General features: G+C 35.6%; 2 protein-coding genes across 2 annotated transcripts in view; one reads left to right on the top strand and one right to left on the bottom strand.

Moving 5' to 3' along the window:
* The window catches only part of VRK2 (VRK serine/threonine kinase 2), a gene marked incomplete at both ends in the record, with an annotated part of 102,968 nt that extends 91,344 nt beyond the window's left edge, over positions 1-11,624 (top strand). Inside the window, one exon of the mRNA XM_084235135.1 lies at positions 11,277-11,624. Within this exon, the coding sequence (XP_084091261.1) occupies positions 11,277-11,624 (348 nt within the window). The remainder of the gene's footprint in view (positions 1-11,276) is intronic.
* A 64-nt stretch (positions 11,625-11,688) lies between these two features.
* Positions 11,689-18,876, bottom strand: part of FANCL (FA complementation group L) — a gene marked incomplete at both ends in the record, with an annotated part of 76,907 nt that continues 69,719 nt past the window's right edge. Inside the window, 7 exons of the mRNA XM_084234344.1 lie at positions 11,689-11,724; positions 12,015-12,086; positions 13,189-13,305; positions 14,091-14,172; positions 14,257-14,302; positions 14,719-14,802; positions 16,712-16,862. Coding sequence (XP_084090470.1) covers positions 11,689-11,724; positions 12,015-12,086; positions 13,189-13,305; positions 14,091-14,172; positions 14,257-14,302; positions 14,719-14,802; positions 16,712-16,862 — 588 coding nt within the window. The remainder of the gene's footprint in view (positions 11,725-12,014; positions 12,087-13,188; positions 13,306-14,090; positions 14,173-14,256; positions 14,303-14,718; positions 14,803-16,711; positions 16,863-18,876) is intronic.

The raw sequence follows: 18,876 nt of genomic DNA, 5'->3' as shown, positions 1-18,876 counted from the left end.
TGTTACCTTTTTATTTCTGGAATAAATCCCACTTAGACATGATATCCTCAGACTGAATTCTATTTGTTATTATTCCATTGGATTTCCATATAAACTTTGGTAAAATATAATTGATCTCTAATTTCCCTATCTTGTGATATCCTCATGTGGTTTTGTTTTCAGGTGGTATGAGTTGGAAGTGCTCATACTTTAGAAAATGTTTTAGTAAGATTTGTCTTTCATAGGTGTTTGACAAACTTAGCAATAAAACCATCCAGATCTAGAGTTTTGTTGTAAGAGTATTTTTTAATTACGAATTTACTTTCTATGAAAGATATATTGATCATTAGATTTTCCTCATCTTGTATTTATTTGTATCTTTCAAGGAATATATCCATCTCTTAATTAATCAAATATTTCAGTCCATATCCATGTCCTGTTTCTATTTGACTCCTGTTTTACATTTAATGAAAAAGAAGTATTAAAATCTCCAACTGTAATTATGTATTCACTTATTTCTCCCTTTATCTAAGTTTTTGCTGCCTGAATTTTGTTGCTCTGTTATTAGGTGCATATACCGCAATGTGCCGTGAATTCATATACCTTAAGAACCTTACACAAATAACAGTTTCATTTATCACCCATTCTTTGGGCTGTTGTGATACATTTTACTTTTACGTTTGTCCTTAATTCCATAATACATTATTGTGCTTTTAAAAGTCAGTTTTCTTTTAGAGAAATTGCGGATAAAATCTTGAATACCTAGTATTTACTGTTATTGGATTTCCTCAGACCTTCCACAGACCTGAGTTTACATTTGGTATCATTTACCTTCAAACTAAAGAAATTCCTTTAACATGAATTGTAGTTTAGATTCCTGGAGAACAGGAATCTCCAGGTCTCTCTTAAAATCTTTATCTCATCTTTACCTTCTTTTGGTGTGGGGAGAATTAGAACTATATTTTACATCTGAAATTTTTTAGCATGTTATTTTGAATTAACTGTAGACTCAGAAGTTTCAAAATTAGTGCAGAAAATTCTCATGTACCTGTTACTCTACTTCCCCCAACTGAAATAACTTATTAGCCATAGTGTAATTTTCAAGATCAGGAACTAATGTTGGTATATTTCTTTTTTTAAAAAAAAAAATATTTATTGGGCCTCCCCTGGTGGCGCAGTGGTTGAGCGCTGGGCTGCGAGGCTGCCCGCAGCCTCTGCAGCACCGGTCCGTTCCCCGTGCACCGGTGAGGGTCCCACACATACACCAAAAAAAAGCTAAAAAATAAAATTCAGCATCTATTCAGAATAAAAAAAAATTATTTATTTATACAAGAATCAGGGTACATGCCAGATTTGCGGGAGGGGGAGAGGGTTCACCAGAGCCAGAGTGGGGAGCACATCAGGCAGACTGACGAAATACACTGATGAAATACACTGCCGAGGGGAGCAGAGGGTGAGACAGGAGAGGTCTGCCACACCATGTGGGAGCCTCGCTGGCTGGCCGGGATCAAACCGGTGCTGCAGGGGCTGTGGACAGCTTCACAGTGCGGCGCTCAACTGCCTGCGCCACCAGGGGAGGCCCCTAATGTTGGTATATTTCTATAAAATATAGACTTCTTTGGTCACCAGTATTTAAATACACATTACAATGTGTGTTCTTATGAAATTTTATTACATGTACAGAAAAACCATTATAATCATCCTATAGAACTGTTCCATGAGCACAAAGAAACTCCCTCATGTACTTTCATTGTGATAGCTCCCCCAGTCCTAAAATCAGGGAAGCATTAGCATTGCTATAATATTGTCATTTTAATCATATCATAGAAATCAAAGTATACAATACATAACTTGGTTTTTTTTAAAGATTATTTGTGCATACAAGAAATGGGGTACAGGCCAGAGGTGTAGGGGTAGCGAGAAGATTCATCAGAGACAGAGTGGAGAACAGAACAGGCGGATCTCTTGAACTACACTGCAGAATGCAAGACAGGAGAGGTCTGCTGCACCATGTGGGTCTCTCCCTGGTCTGGGATCGAACTCGTGCTGCAGTACTTGCAGATAGCTTCATAGGACTGATGCTTAACCCCTTGCACCACCAGGAAGGCCCCAATACATAACTTGTTGAAACTGGCTTATTTCATTCACCCCTGCACCCCTTAGATCTAAATTTTACATGTTTCAGTAGTTCATTCCTTTTATTGCTACATACTATTCTCTGTATGAATGTAGTATTGAACATGAATTGATCCCAGGTTTTCATTTACTACATTAAGTGTCGGATTTTGGTATATGTTCTTGATCAAGTCGAGGAAGCTCTCCTCTATTTTTTTTTTTTAGTATATGTGCTGCCGAAGCGAGCACAGCTCTCCTCTATTTTTAATGTATTGAAATTGTGTGTCATTGATGAATATTGAATTTTGTTAAATGCTTTTTCAATTAATATGTTCCTGTCATTTTTTTACTTTTATGCTGCTTACCATGGTGAATAACACTGATTAGTATTTGAAAACCGAACTTGTTTTATAATTCCTCAAAACCACTCCACTTGGTCATGCTGTCTTCTTTACACGTTGCTAAATTCAATTTGCTAGATTTTTGTGATGGACTTTTGTATCTTTTTTTTTTTTTTTAAAGATTTATCTTTGTGTATTTATGCAAGCACTGGGTACAGTCAGAAGCGCAGGAGGGTGAGAGAATTCACCAGAGCCAGAGCGGGGAGGAGAACAGGCAGATGGACCGAAGTACACTGCTGAGGGGAGCAGCGGGCGGCAGGAGAGGTCTGCGCGCCATGTGGGACCCTCCTTCGGTGGCCAGGAAGCAGCTGGGGATCAAACCGCCGCTGCAGAGGCCGCGGGCAGCTTCGCAACCCAGCGCTCAACCGCTGCGCCACCGGGGAGGCCCTAGGTCTATTCATTTTTCTTAATTGTACTCTTTTTGCTATCAGTATAATGCTAGCCTCATAAAAATTATTTGAGAAGTCATCCTTCTTCTAATTTCTAGAAGAGAATGAGTAGAATTTTGTTTCTTTTTAAAATGTTTTAGAGAATACCCCAGTGACAACATATGAACCTGGAGATTTCCTTTTTAACTATGAACTCAATTTCTTTACTAACACTATGCAGTTATCAATTTCAAGAGTGGGCAAACTTTCTGTAAAAAGCCAGATAATAGTTTAGTTTTGCAGTTCATATGCTTGGTTACAACTATTCAGTGCTGCATGGTCAAGCAAAAACATCATACACAATACATACACAAATGCATAGAGCTGAGTTTCAATCAAATTTCATTTACGGGATTGGAATTTGAATTCCATACAAATTTCAAGTGTCACAAAATATTTTTCTAGCCATTTAGAAATATAAAACTCATTTCTAGTTGCTATACTCTACAGACAGCTAGAGTCTGTACTACCTTTGTCCCACAGTTTAGCAATTTCTAATCTACTTCATTTTGAGTTAGGGAATTTTTGTAATCTTTGTTCTCTGGGAATTGGTCCATTTCATCTAATTAGTCATATTTGGATGTGTATAATTACTCATATTATTCCCCTATTTATAGCCTTTAAATGTCTGTTGAGTGCTGTAGTTTTTATTTCCAGATATTTTTTCCTCTTCTTTCATCAAATTTATCAGTTTTATTGGTCTTTTCCCAAACCAGATTTTGTTTGATTTTTCTATTGTCAATTTCATTGATTTCTGCTCTTTATTTACTTTGTTCTGCTACGGACTTATTTCCTCTTTCTCTAATTTCTTGAGGTGGAAACAATCATTGAATTGAAACTTCTTTTCTAATATAGGTAGTCAGTATTATATTTCCCCTCCAGCACTGTATTAATGGCAGCCCACATATTTTAATGTTACATTTTCATTCAGTTCAATAGAGTTTCTTGTCTCTTTAAACCATTCACAAGTGTTTCTTTAATTTTCAAATGTTTAGAGACTTTCCTATTCTTTTGGCTTTATTATAGTTTATTTTCCTTTTTCTAGTTAGATGGAAGTTTAGTCTATTGATTTGAATGCTTCATTGTAATATAAGCATTGTTTAGTTTAACTGTATCCCATACATCCTTATTTTTTAATTTTGTTTAGTTCAAGATACTTTATACCTTCCCTTGAGATTTCTTTTCATGCCTTATGAAGTGTGTTGCTTAGTTTACAGGTATTTGAAGAGTTTTCTATTATCTTTGTTGTTGATTTTGAATTTATATTACTGTCTAAGACCATACTTTGTATAAATTTGTTTTTAATTTGTTTAGGTTTGTTTTATGAACCAGGATATGGCCTGTTCTAGAGAATGTTCTAATTACAATCAAAAAGAGTCATTTTTCCTCTTGTTTAGGGTAGAGTGCTCTTAAATATCAGCTTCCATTGGCTTTCTTTTTTATCTTTGCTGATTTTCTCTCTGATATTTAATCAGTGAGGACAGGATTTCTGGCTAGGAAGATGTGAGATGCTGCCTCTTTGCTGTCATTTGCATAATGCACAGCAGTGATGTTAAGTGATCTCCCTATAGTGGTTGAGGCCACAGGGAAGTAGGGAGTCATTTGGTTTTGGCTTAATGATCATGTAGGGCTCACCGGACAATCTCTAAGTGTGTGGTGGGAGGAAAAAGAGGCATTGCTTCTTCCTGGGTTAATGCAGGGAAGATTAGCCTAGCTGTGGCCTAATACCTGGTCAGGAAGCAGCATAATGCCAACTCAGTGGTGCAAGTTAAGAATGGTTGACGTGGGCCTCCCTGGTGGCGTAAGGGGTTAACATGCAACCTATGAAGCTGTCCACAGCTTCTGCAGCATGAGTTTGATCCCGCGGCCAGCCAGGGCCCACATGGCACAGCAGACCTCTCCTGATTCGCCTGCCACTCCCCTCAGCAGTGTACTTCGGTCTATCTGCCTGTTCTGTCCCCCATTTTGTCTCTGGTGAATTCTCTCACCCTCCACACCTCTGGCCTGTACCCCAGCTCTTGTATGCATAAATAAATCTTTAAAAAAAAAAAAAAACAAAACAAAGAATGGTTGACGAGTCTGTCTCATAATTTCCATTACATCCAGCAGAGACAAGTGCTGCTTTGTTAGTTTGCAGGGGCAGGACAGGTGTGTGTGATGCTTTTTAGTACAGGGTGGTAATGCTTAAAAGAAACTGTTAACACAGCACCTCATGGGAAGTTGAAGAGGGGAGGAGGTTGATGAGCTGCTTTCATGTTGTCCACGTGGAGTAGGTATAAAGCAAGAGATTTACTCTATAGAACTGCCTTTCTCTGGTCCCCTGTTCATAGAGACAGCACACTTTTCTTGGACCTGTTTTTATCTGTACATGTTGTTTACAGATCGTAAACTTTTCTATGACCCATGCTGAGGTACGTAAGAGGCACCAAAACACTGGGGTTTGGGGGTTTGTGGCTATGTCACTCCTTTTGTCCTTAAGTTCCTGTCCAGTCAGCCTTCTATAACTTTCATACTATTCTGATAGTGCCAGTTTTTTTCAATTTTTATTAACAGGGAGAAAAGTGTAGAATGCACTTGCTCTGTCTTGTCTGGAACTAGATCCCACCACCTTCACATACTTCAAAGACTTAATTGGGTATGAAAATTTTCTTTTACAACTTTCACCCTTTCTTTTTGAGTATATGAACTTTTTGTTAAGAAGTTGGTGGTGACAGCAGAAACCAAAAGAATAATCAGAAACTACTATGAACAGTTATATGCAAACAAGCTCAATAATCTAGAAGAGATGGACCAATTCCTACAACTCTATAATCACCCAAAGCTAGATAAAGAAGAAATAGAACACCTAAACAGACCAATTACAAGCAGTAAAACTGAAATGGTAATCAAAAACAAAGCCCAGGACCAGATGGATTTACAAATGATTTCTACCAAACATTCAGAAACGAATTAATGCCTGTCCTTCACAAACTCTTTCAAAAATTGAGAAGGAAGGGATAATACCAGACTTGTTCTATGAAGCCAACATTACATTAATACCAAAACTGAACAAGGACAACAACAATAAAAAGAAAACTACAGGCCAATCTCTCTAATGAACGCTGATATAAAAATCCTCAATAAAATTTTAGCTATCAGAATTCAACAATGTATCCATAAGATAATTCACCACGATCAAGTAAGATTTATTCCAGGGACACAAGGATGGTTCAACATCCGAAAATCAATCAATGTAATCCAACACATCAACAAAAAGAAATATAAAAAACATATAATATCAATAGATGCCAATTAAGATCTGGAACAAGACAAGGATGTCCACTCTCACCACTGCTTTTCAATGTAATACCGGAAGTCCTAGCCAGAGCAATAAGACAAGAGAAAGACATGCAAGAAATCCAAATAGGCAAGGCAGAAGTCAAACTATCACTATTCGCAGATGATATGATAATATACATAGAGAACCCCAAAAACTCCACAGAAAAACTAATTAATCAATCATTTTAGTAAAGTGACAGGATACAAAATCAACACAAAAATCAGTAGCCTTCCTATACATAAACAATAAATCTGAAGAAGAAATCAAGAAAACCATCCCTTTTATTATTGAAACAAAAAAATCAAATACTTGGGAATAAATCTAACAAAAGAGGCAAAGTACCTATACAAAGAAAACTATAAAATTGTTAGAAGAAATAGAAGACACAAAGAAATGGAAAGACATCCCCTACTCATGGATTGGAAGAATTAACATTATCAAAATGGCCATCCTACCAAAAGCAATTTATAGATTCAATGCTATTCCAATAAAAATTTCAGTGACATTCTTCAAAGAAATAGAACAAATATTGGGCCTCCCCTGGTGGTGCAGGCAGTTGAGCGCTGTGCTGTGAAGCTGTCCGCAGCCTCTGCAGCACCCGTTCAATCCCAGCTGGCTGGCCAGGGTCCCACATAGCGCGGCAGACCTCTCCTATCTCGCCCGCTGCTCAACTCAGCAGTGAACTAATCTTTGACAAAGGAGAGAAGAATATGCAATGGTTCAAAGCAAGTTTGTTCAATAAATGGTGCTGGGAAAACTAGGTTGCTACATGCAAAAGAATGAAGCTTGACCACTACCTCACACCATGCACAAAAACCAACTCAAAATGGATTAAAGAACTAGACATAAAACCTGAAACCATAAAATATATAGAAGGAAATATAGGTGAAACACTACATGACATGCCACCTCAAAGACATCTTTACAGACATATCACCCAAAGCAGTGATAGTGAAGGCAAAGATAAACAGCTGAAACTTCATTAAATTAAAGAGCTTCTGTACAGCAAGAGGCAATAACAAAAACAAAGAGAAACCCCACTGACTGGGAGAAAATTTTTGCACCCAACACTAATGATAAAGGGCTAATCATAAAAATCTACAGAGCTGATGAGACTCAACAAAGAAAATAATCCAATCAAAAAAGGGCAGGGGGCTCCCTGGTGGCACAGGTGGTTGAGCGCAGCGCTGTGAAGCTGTCTGCAGCCTCTGCAGTGCTGGTTCAATCCCCACCAGCCTCGGAGCAACCCACATGGCAAGCAGACCTCTCCTGTCCTGCCCTCTGCTCCCCTCAGTAGTGTATTTCATCAGTCTGCCTGTTCTGTTCCCTGCTCTGTCTCTGGTGAATCCTCTCACCCTCCCACGCATGTGGACTGTACCCCGGCTCTTGTATAAATAAAATAAATCTTTAAAAAAGTGCAGGAGAGCTAAAACGAAACTTCTCCAAAGAGAAAATGCAAATGGCCAACAGGCATATGAAAAAATGTACAACATCACTTGTAATCAGGGAAATGCAAATCAAAACTACAATGAGATACCATCTTACACCAGTGAGAATGGCACATATTAAAAAAACTAGCAACAACAAATGTTGGCAAGGATGTGGAGAAAAAGGAACTCTCTTACGCTGCTGGTGGGAGTGCAAAATGGAAAGCTGTGTGGAGTTTCCTCAACCTACTAAACACAGAGCTTCCATATGATCCAGCAATTCCACTCCTAGGTATTTACTCAAAGGACACCGAAACATTCATTCAAAAGGGCACCTGCACCCCTATGTTTATAGCAGCACTATTTATAATAGCTAAGCTATGGAAACAACCTAAATGCCCAAAAATAGACTGGATCAAAAAGATGTGGTGCATGTACACAATGGAATATTACTCAGCAATCAAAAAGGATAAACTCATGTAATTTGCAGCAACATGGATGGAGCTGGAAGGGATCATGCGCAGTGAAATAAGCCAGAAAGAAAAAGAAAAATACCGGATGGTCTCACTCATCACAGGAATTTAGAAAACCTAAATAAGGTACCAGGAAATAGACTAATTATAATAAAGAAAAATCAAAATCAACAAGCAGCTATAAACCAGAGACACACTAAGGGGGGTGGGGGGTAGGGAGAGAAGAGGAGGGATCAGGGCCAAAATAAGTGGAATGGGTATTGTACGGGGAATATAACCAAAATGAAAATGCATACACTATGCAAAAATGAAAAATGATATAAGAATTATATACAATAAATAAAATATATTTAAAAAGGCATTAAATCACACATGAATACCGTATTCACTTAAAAACATTCAGTTTTGTTCTGGCAGCAGTTCATTTATTTGTGTTTCAACTTGATCATGTCCTGATTTGTTTCTGCTTTTTGGGACTGTTCTTAAGTAAATATTTTAAACTGTAGCCTTTCTGGGGCCTATTTTCCTCTCAAGAATCAGTCTTGTTTTCTGATGAGTTGTTTCATATAAATTTTTTAACTTTTTGGCTTTGTATTTACTTCAGGGACTTTGAACTGTAGGAATGAAGTCTTACTCATGATCAGAACTAATGGGTTGTCAGAAAGGTCATGATGTGTTGTTTTTCAAGCAAAAATGCGTCATGACTTTTCCAGCAACATAATAGATGGGGGTATTAACAGTTCTCATTGCTTCCTAATTTATTCTAAAGTGCATTCAAGGCTAGCTGATGCTCCCAATGCAGGATTTGTCGACAGCATTACTACTGGTCTTGGGATGAGTTATCTCCCAAGCTAATATCCAAGTAAAGACAACTGGTAGTTAAATCCTTTATGATGGCTTCCCCATTTGGTAACATTTGTCGCTGCTTAAAGAGAGGCTGGGTATGTAGATTACAGAGTAAATGATCCTACCTTGAAATTTTAGTAATTTGACTTCTGTTCATACATAGGTGGGGATGTCATTCCCTTCCACATGTAATTTATACAAAGTTGTAAGTAAATGCTGCTTAAGTTAGCTTACCAATCTCTCAGTCTCAGGAATAAACTGTTTGATGGTATGTATTTTTCTTTGTGAAAGATATATATAAAGTGAGTGAACTTTTAAACTGAAGTTACTTTACACTATAACATGCAAGTTTCCAGTGTACATCAGTAAATAGCAACAGCTCTGTGCTACATTAAGTATACTACTCAAAGTTGAATTCCATCCTTCACTATACAAATTCTCCTTTTATCTGATTTACCCAGCCCCTTCTCCCTTCCACTTACATGACTGATAGCCCAAACGTTTTTGTTTATTTAATCTGTTTCTCCACATGCCACATTTGAATGAAATCCTACAGTATTTGTTTTCCTCATCTGTCATTTAAGTCATCAGTTGTTTCCCTGCTGATTTTCTCCCCACCTATGGCCTTTTAAGCGGGCTGACCAGCCTGCTGTCTCCAAGAGATCCTCAGCATTCCTTCTAATGCAGTCTGTATTGGGCTCTGAGGTGGAGGAGGTGCTTAGCCTTACCACCATGCTAAAGGATTCTAAGTAATGTCCTATGCTAGGTATCTTTTAGTTGTTTCTGTCATGAGTGAATCAAAGGATAGGCTCTGTTGCCAGCTTGTAGACAATTTTCAAGACATCGTGTCTGATAGTCTTAAACTCTGTATCCTGAAAGTGATTTGAGTGGTAGGAGGAAGACTACTGTGTCTCATAGATTCAACAACAAGTTCTTTGACACAAGCCTTTTCACTGCATGACTAATTGGACAAAAGACACTTTTGCCATTAAAAAAAGTCTCTATTTTTCATAATTTTATTTAAACAGTGAAAAGCAGAAAATATTTTAATATATTGAAAATGTTATTTGCCAGAATTGCTATGACTCTATACACACAATTCTGACAAATAACATTTTGAAGTGTTTTATTCATAGTATTTTACATTGCACTTCTCCCTTCATTGAGAGTTATCAATTTTCGAATGCCAGGATGCATAATACTAAGCCCAGTTATGGGCTTTAGAATTGTGACATGGTAACACACAGCAGTGTAGAGGACTTCCCCAACACATGTCCACAGATAGATGTTCAAACTTCTTTGGGAAATGTGGTTTCAACTCTGAACTTTTGGGGCCCTCTGCCTCTTTGTCAACCAGTTAATTTTACCTTATAGCAAAACTGCCTTATGGCCAGCTAACTATGCAATGCAAATGATTATGGCAAAGAACTTAAGGTGAAACTACCTGGAATTATTCTGTTTCTGCTTCACTTTGATGATGTGGCCTTTACTCACCTGTAGTATTTATCAAGTAACTTAGAAAAAAAACACATTTATAAAATAAGGCAGAAATTTTTCAGAATAGCTATTCCTTCAACTTCTCTTCAGCTGATGTTATTCTAAGTAGTTCATAGTATATTGCCTTGTAATTTACTTCATAAATGGCACAAGGAGAGGGCATTTCAGGTCACCAATGTGAAGCAGAACTCAACTGAAAGTTGAGAACAAGAAACTAATTCTTGGGGTTTTATCAGTTACCTACATAGTGCCAAAACGTCCACCCTTCAGGCACTTTTCTGGTTGTGTAAAGACTAAAAATCACTAAATTGTAACTATCTTAATTCCTGTAAAATTAATGCCAGTTTTTTGTCTTGCCAAGAAAATTGTTTTCATAGTCTCTTAAAAAGGTTATTTAAGGGCCTCCCCTGGTGGGCCAACCCCTGCAGGCGGTTGAGCGCAGTGCTGTGAAGCTGTCCACAGCCTCTACAGCGCCAGTTGGATCCTAGCCGGCCTGCAAGGGTCCCACATGGCGCAGCAGACCTCTCCTGTCTCACCCACTGCTCCCCTCAGCAGTGTATTTCAGTCAATCTGCCTGTTCTGTTCCCCGCTCTGTCTCTGGTGAATCCTCTCACCCTCCCGCGCATCTGGCTGTACCCAGGTTCTTATATAAATAAATAAGTCTTAAACAAAAAAAAGTTATTTAAGAGATGGACAACTTACTGGATTTGGTTATTTTAAGTATTATTAACTTCGACTTAAATATCTTTACTGCAACGGGTTCTAACTCTTAATTTTATATTTTCTCATAGAAAATCATAAGGAAGAGACAAAAATATTGTCAGTTTCAAGAATTTTCAAATGAAGCAAAAAGCACTACACAAAATTCCAGCTGCACACAATGCCTAAATTCATCTTATGAATCTCATCAAGACTTTATCATCAGTCCACGCCAATTGCACAAGTCAAGCTCTCCATTTTGGGACACATACACTTCCACAACTGCTATGGAGGCCAGAGAGTTAGAAAGTTCTACAGGATTTGGGCTTAACATTTCCCAGTTTACTCTTAGTGAAGAGACAAAGGCTGAAGTGTATCCTTATGGTGTCATCATTCTTTGTCTTTTGATATTAATATGTCTTGCTCTGTATTTTCTCTGAAGACAAAATTATTTTGATAATTTTTAAAGTTTCTGTTCTGCCACAGAAGTAGTACGTTCTTTTTTCAGGGTTTCCTTCCAGACATTTTCAAAGTAATTGGCTGGGGAAAAAAGAGAATAAATTTTAAAAAAGTTTGAAGACATTTTTAAAAAATTTCTTTAAAAACAAATGGAATCATGATACAGTTTGGAAAATACTCTTCTGAAGTTTCAGATCACTTAGGTTAACAAAATGTTGAGAAGGACAACAGAAACAGAAAAATCAGTGTTTTAAAACTTTTAGATAAGGTAATAATATACTGTTTGATCATACTGTTTAGATATTCATCTTCTAGAACACATTATTAAAAGCTGGATACATTTTATGAAACGTGATTAGTAATTTGCTTACCTTACTGCAATATGGACATTCACCAAATAAGATGTTGAAACTCTGTCTACTGGTCAGTAGTCCTCTCAACCACTGAAAATTTTAAAAAGATAAAAGAAGCCATAGCAATACAATTACAATTGAGATACTACAAATATTTCCTTTCTACTTTTATTCCATTAGATTTAATTTTTTAATTTTTCTATGTAACACTAAGCTGAACCTTTCCTGACTCAGTGAGGGGAAACCAGTATGGATTTGAAGTCTACACTAATGCCAATGGTTTATAACAAAACCCTGAAACTGATGCACACAAGTCCAGGGAGTTCACAGACCCTATCTAAATCCATTAATTATGAATTAAGAACTATTGCTGTGAAAGATACCACAGACTTGAAAATTTAGGTTTTAATCACCAACCGTGAGTTAAATCTCAAACATTACAAGCATTAGCAGTCTATTTTTAAGGTTTAAGTGAATCTTCATTATTGCAAAACATATGTTCACTTAAGTATACCTTTATAATAAGTCATGCTATTTTACTATTTTATATAAGGTAAACTGACATCTCTACCTAAGCTCTCCATTGTTAAAATACAGATAGCACCAACTATCATCGCTGAAGCACTATACAAATGCAGTGTGGTTTATATACAGATGAACATTCAATTATGTCAACTGTGCCCTAAGATGAATGCTATATAAGCCAAATGATTAAAGAAATGAAGACTTCACATATATTAAATAGTAAATAAAACACTGAGTACTGAGAAATTTAGATCACAAAGTGCATTCTTCTCAATATCAAAAATAGAATTATTACAATAAATCTAGCTTGAAAAGTAATAGGTATACTCCATATACTAGTTACCTTCCACCTTACTGGTATCCCACTCCCACTTCAGACTACAAAGTTTGCATGTGGTTATAGCAGATGTTTACTGAAAGAGTCCAATGTACATCAATTTATTATGCATCAATAGAGCAGTCCATGAATATAGTCTAGACACATTAGAACATTTCTGTATTCATTAGTAACCACGATGAAGCAAATAAACATCTGTGATGAAACGGGAAAGGCCTTAATGGCTAAGGGATCACTACTGACTAAAAAAGATTCTGTATTCACATGCAGACTTCCTTTGTTGTATTAGTTCAAACAAGTCTTGCTGTTATTTTTATACCATTTTTTTACCTCATATAAACATATTTGATGGAAAGGCTGTCCACACTGGGGATTATCACACACTTGATCAGGAATGGTACCTTCAAATTGATAGGCATAACAAATTCCACAATCCATAGAAAAATCCTTAAAGAAAAATACAAGCACGTGTGTTTAAGACATATAATGACAAAAAAAAAAAAAACAAAAACCTATTGCACAGACACTATTAAATAATTATAGTCTTTACAAAGGATACTGCTATACTATAGAAAAATAAAACCACATCTTCACTATTTAACAACCTATGAAAGTTATTTTTAAAAAAGTACTTCCCTTTTCACACCATTTTGGCTCACAGGGTATTTAGGTGAAAATTTTCCACTATTGTACATCAGTATAATGCCTAATAGTATGCAAAGATAGGAACTGATGTTTGTTTAAGATTATTTCACTTTAAAATTCTGTAAATGTAAAAACATCCCCACTTTAGTCGTCTAAAACCTTAGCAGTTTTTTCAAAATTCAATGCTATTTATTATTTTGGGTATGCGGTAGGTGTCTAATTTTGAAAAACTGAACTTCCACTCTTCACATACACTGTATGAAGCTAACTAGAATTGTATTTCAGTTATCTACACTCCAATAATATACAAAATCCAAACGTCATTAGCTACTTTGGGCATTTCCCCTTATTTGTAATAATAAGGTTGTCATTTATCTCTTTACTGCTACTAAGGCCATGAAAAAAGTACACTTATAACCACCAATCAGAGGTTAACAAGTTCTTTGATGCAACTCTTGCCTGTGTTTCAAAAGTCTGTTAAAATTTTCCTCCAGTTCCCTGCTTCATTTTCCTTTCGTGCCTAAAATAACACTTAACTTTCATTATGCAATGCAGGTTTGAATTATCAAAGCACTGATACAACTTACAGATTTTTCCAGGACAGCACGAGCTGGAAAATCAATTTCTAAAACATCTTTCAAATTTTGTAACAGACTATTTTCTGGATCCCTGAAAGCATGTAAAAGATTTTTTTTCTGTTATTAAACCTGTAAAGTCATAGAAAAGTAACAATTCTATTGCAAAGATACCTACCACAAATGTATATTTCTGCTTAGCTTAATTCCCAGGGGTTTTACCACTTTAAAAAGAAAAAAGAGTTTAATTAAACTTAATAAAAGTTTAACAATTTAAACAGGGTTTGCATTGGCACATAATTTTTTTTTTTCATTGAGACTCAATGGACTTAAAACAAGTGTAGGTGTACTACTAATGATTATCACAATAAGTTAAAATCCATCACTATAAATAGTTATAATGTTCTTACGAGAACTACTAAGATCTACTCTCAGCAACTTTTAAATATACAATATAAATTGTTAGCTATAAAGTTTCTTAAATACTTGATCAGAAAGCCTAACTCACAAAGTACAAAATGAGACATTTTCATTTAAAGTAATTACCATCAATATGTTAATACTTTAGGATATTTTAACAGCAGTAGCCATGAATTGTATGATTCTATCAAAAACATTGAAATCTGAGGTGTAATAATACCATGGTCAGCTCCAAGAAAGCAACACTCAGGAAGCATAGTAGGATGCCTGGGATCTACCTCTATGTTTATTGACGCATTAGTCCCTAAAATAAAAAATTAGAATTTTTAGAAGTAGAACATTTTGTCAAAAAACAAAGGAGTATCTCTTTAGGTACATATTGTATCCCAAAGAAAGGTTAAGCAAGTATTTTATAGGTTTTTGTAAAGACAAATATATGATCAGACAGCATAAGTTTAAAAACGAAAAAGACAATCCTTAAGATAATACAATTAACTTAGATTAGAGTTCTGGTCAGAATTCTATTAGTTTCAATTAAAAATTATCACAAATCAGAAGTTTAAGAAATGATCTTAATTTTTGTGAATTTCTTGAAACAGTTTTATACTATGGTAAATAAAAAAGACTAAAAATAAACATGCTTAAGATTCAAGCTGTATAAACGTATTTCTGATTTTTTTTGTTCTATGTGAAGCTTTCCCCTATAAATTAACAAGTTTAATTTTTAATAAGGTATAAACTATTAAATTGATAACAACTAACATACTTTGTAAAATCTAAGAAAGAGCTATTTTCACTTGGTACTAGATTCTTTTATAAAATTTAACTGTTCTGGACTATAATGCAAATTTCAGAAATTCTACTAGTGAAGATACACTGTATATTTGACAGGCAATTTGGATTTCATTTTTATGGCAAAAATATCTTGCTAATTCTATACACTATAAGCCCCCTCTCCTTTTTTTGACAGTTGGTAACAGTATAAACACAATTTTTGCAGATCTGGCTAAAAAAGATAATCAAGAAAATAGAATGACTGCAAGCCATCCAATGAGAAAAGCAAAATATAAAATGCTAATGGATAATTTTGTTAGTATACTCTTTACCATAACACAAATTAGATTTTAATCTTTAGCAATATGATATACAAATGACTTAAAATACTTTCACTTAACAATGGCCGTATTAATATTTTAATTAACTTGCTGAAAACTTGATCCTCAAAAAGGCACAGCTGTCTGAAGTGTCTGAAGGGAAAAAAAAGGGCTAAAAGGTAAACAGTAAATAAAAGCTAGGTTGTTTATGCTGAACAATGAGAAATGTAAACACATACTTAGCCATAATCTGATAAAAATAATTGTTTTAATGGGGCACTGAAATTAATTACACTTTGAAGGAAATACTGTTTAAATCTACTTGTTCACAAATATACCATAATTTAGTTAATTATTTCAAACTAAATACTGTAAAACTTTTTCAAAATGGGTCAGTAACAACACTTTTGTAGAACTGCTGCACAACTATATTTTTTCTCATAATAACACGTCACTTCTTTGCCCCCAGATAACCTATTTTGCATGGGTAGAAAATATGAACACTGCTCACTAATTTAGATATGATTCACCTCAAAATTAAAATATACTTTGGAATACAAGCCTTCCAACAGCTTACTTATTTGGCTAGAACAAAATGCAGAAAAAGGTGAAATTTTTTTTGTGTCTTAATTGTTTTATAACTACAATATTTAGTGTAAAGTACAAACATTTAGAATCTTACTTTATTAATATATACCTGTCAATGCTTAATGGCATGCATTAGTCACTTCAGGTTCTTTCATCCTCTATATTTGTGTCAGAAAAATACTCCCAGATATGTTTATAATAATGTTTTCTAGTTTCAAGAATGAAAACATTATTTCTAACATCATTTTCTCCCTAATTTAAGTTTTGAAAAACCTGCTTCACCATTTTTGTGCCAATTAAAAGGTAGCTACTATTTCTGAATATTATTTCCAGTGAATCACTGCCTGTTCAAACATCTCAGTGCTTTTATTTACCTTTAAGTACTTAGTAACAAGTCAGAGTTCATCCCAAAAAGTTTTAGTGGTTAACTTCATGCAAAAAGATCTCAATGTCATGTTTACATTCATTTCTTATGTAACACAAAGTAGAAAACACTGCCAATAAAAAAATACCTCACTCCTTTTTCCTTACCCAATGCAATTCTGCGTGCTATGGCACTCCGTGTAGGTTTTTCTGGCTCAAGAACCCAAGTCTTCTCATCAATTTCATCCATAACATCCCAGAATGGCTTCAGTGATTCCAATGTTGCCAAAAACTGGCTATGAATGGTTATTAGAGAGCTCTATCAAAAGATGAAAGCTGAGTAAGTTGTTATCACACAATATCAACAGGATAATTTTCCCCTTTATTTAGAAATTTTAAGCTGTTTCACCCCAATGTTTACTGCAACACTATTTACAACAGGTAAAACTTGGAAACAATCCTAATGCCCAAAAATAGATGACTGGATCAAGATGTGGCATATATAAACAATGGAATATTATTCAGCAATCAAAAAAGATAAACTCATGCCATTTGCAGCAACATGGAAGGAGCTGGAAGGAATTATGCTCAGTGAAATAAGCCAGAAGGAAAAAGAAAAAAATCAGATGTTCTCACTTATAGCAGGAATATAGGAGAACCAAATAAGACATTAGTGTAAAAAAATAACAACAGTGCAAAACACAACAAAGCAAAAACAATTATAAACAAAGCAAAGGCAATTATAAATCAGAGATATACTGTAGGGGAGGAAGAGGGAGAGGGATCCGAGGGAGGGAGGAGCACAGGGAACTGCGGTGATGGTGCAGGGGTGCATTGGTGAGGGAAACTCTATGGGGACTACACCTGTGGGGGTGGGGAGAAGCAAACAGTTTAAAAATGAACAATGTAAAAAAATTAAAAATTAATAAAAAAAATAAAAAACATTACTCGGTTAAAAAAAAAAATTTAAGCTGTTTCATTTCAACTATGCTCCCTGCTTCACATCTCTTCCCTGCATTAACATTGAAGAATGCTTTTATCACTACACTGTACCTTACTGAGATTTTTTGAAACCATACTTGGTTTATGTGTACTATATATATTTTTGTATATGGATCTCCAGTTTTACCAATATCATTTGCTGAAGTGACTTTTGCCTAATTCATTTATACCCAATGAAAGGTTAGTCAAAAATGTCAAAGTTTTCAAAGTGACATCTTTCATTTCTCTTAGCAATATTTAGGTTTTCTAGATTCCTGTTATGAGTGAGACCATCCACTATTTTTCTTTTTCTTTCTGGCTTATTTCGCTGAACATAATCCCTTCCAGCTCCATACATGTTGCTGCAAATTGCATATGTTTATCTTTTTTGAATGCTGAGTAATATTCCACTGTATATATGTACCATATCTTCTTGATCCAGTCATCTATTTTTGGGTATTTGGGTTGTTTCCAAAGCTTAGCTATTGTAAATTATGCTGCTATAAACATAGGGGTGCAGGTGCTCTTTGGAATTATTGTTTCTGTGTCCTTTGGATAAATACCTAGGAGTGGAATGGCTGGATCATATGGAAGCTCTATCTTTAGTAGGTTGAGGAATCTCCACACAGCTCTCCATAGTGGTTGGACCAGTTTGCACTCCCACCAGCAGTGCAGGCGAGTTACTTTTTCTCCACAACCTCACCAACATTTGTTGTTGCTAGTTTTTTTAATATGTGCCATTCTCACTGGTGTGAGATGGTATCTCACTGTAGTTTTGATTTGCATTTCCCTGATTGCAAGTGATGTTGAACATTTTTTCATATGTCTGGTGGCCATTTGCATTTCCTCTTTGGAGAAGTTTCTTTTTAGCTCTTCTGCCCATTTTTTGACTGGATTATTTTCTTTGTTTTGTTGAGTCTCATCAGCTCTTCGTAGATTTTTGTGCTCAGTCCTTTATCATTAGTGTTGGGTGCAAAAATGCTCTGCCATTTGGTGGGGTTTCTCTTTGTTTTTGTTATTGTCTCTTTTGCTGTTCAGAAGCTCTTTAATTTGATGTAGTCCCAGTTGTTTATCTTTGCCTTCAACATCACTGCTTTGGGTGATGCATCTGTAAAGATGTCTTTGAGGTGCATGTCATGTAGTGTTTCGATTTATTCCTTCTATATATTTTATGGTCAGGTCTTATGTCTAGTTCTTTAATCCATTTTGAGTTGGTTTTTATGCATGGTATGAGGTAGCAGTCAAGCTTCATTCTTTTGCATGTAGCGACCCAGTTTTCCCAGCACCATTTATTGAACAAACTTTCTTTACTCCAGTACATTTTCTTTGCTCCTTTGTCAAAGATTAGTTGA

This window comes from Talpa europaea, assembly GCF_964194135.1.
Source record: "Talpa europaea genome assembly, chromosome: 6".
Classification (NCBI taxonomy): domain Eukaryota; kingdom Metazoa; phylum Chordata; class Mammalia; order Eulipotyphla; family Talpidae; genus Talpa; species Talpa europaea.
Note: the sequence above shows the minus strand (reverse complement) of the source record. Positions and strands in the feature narration are given on the sequence as shown.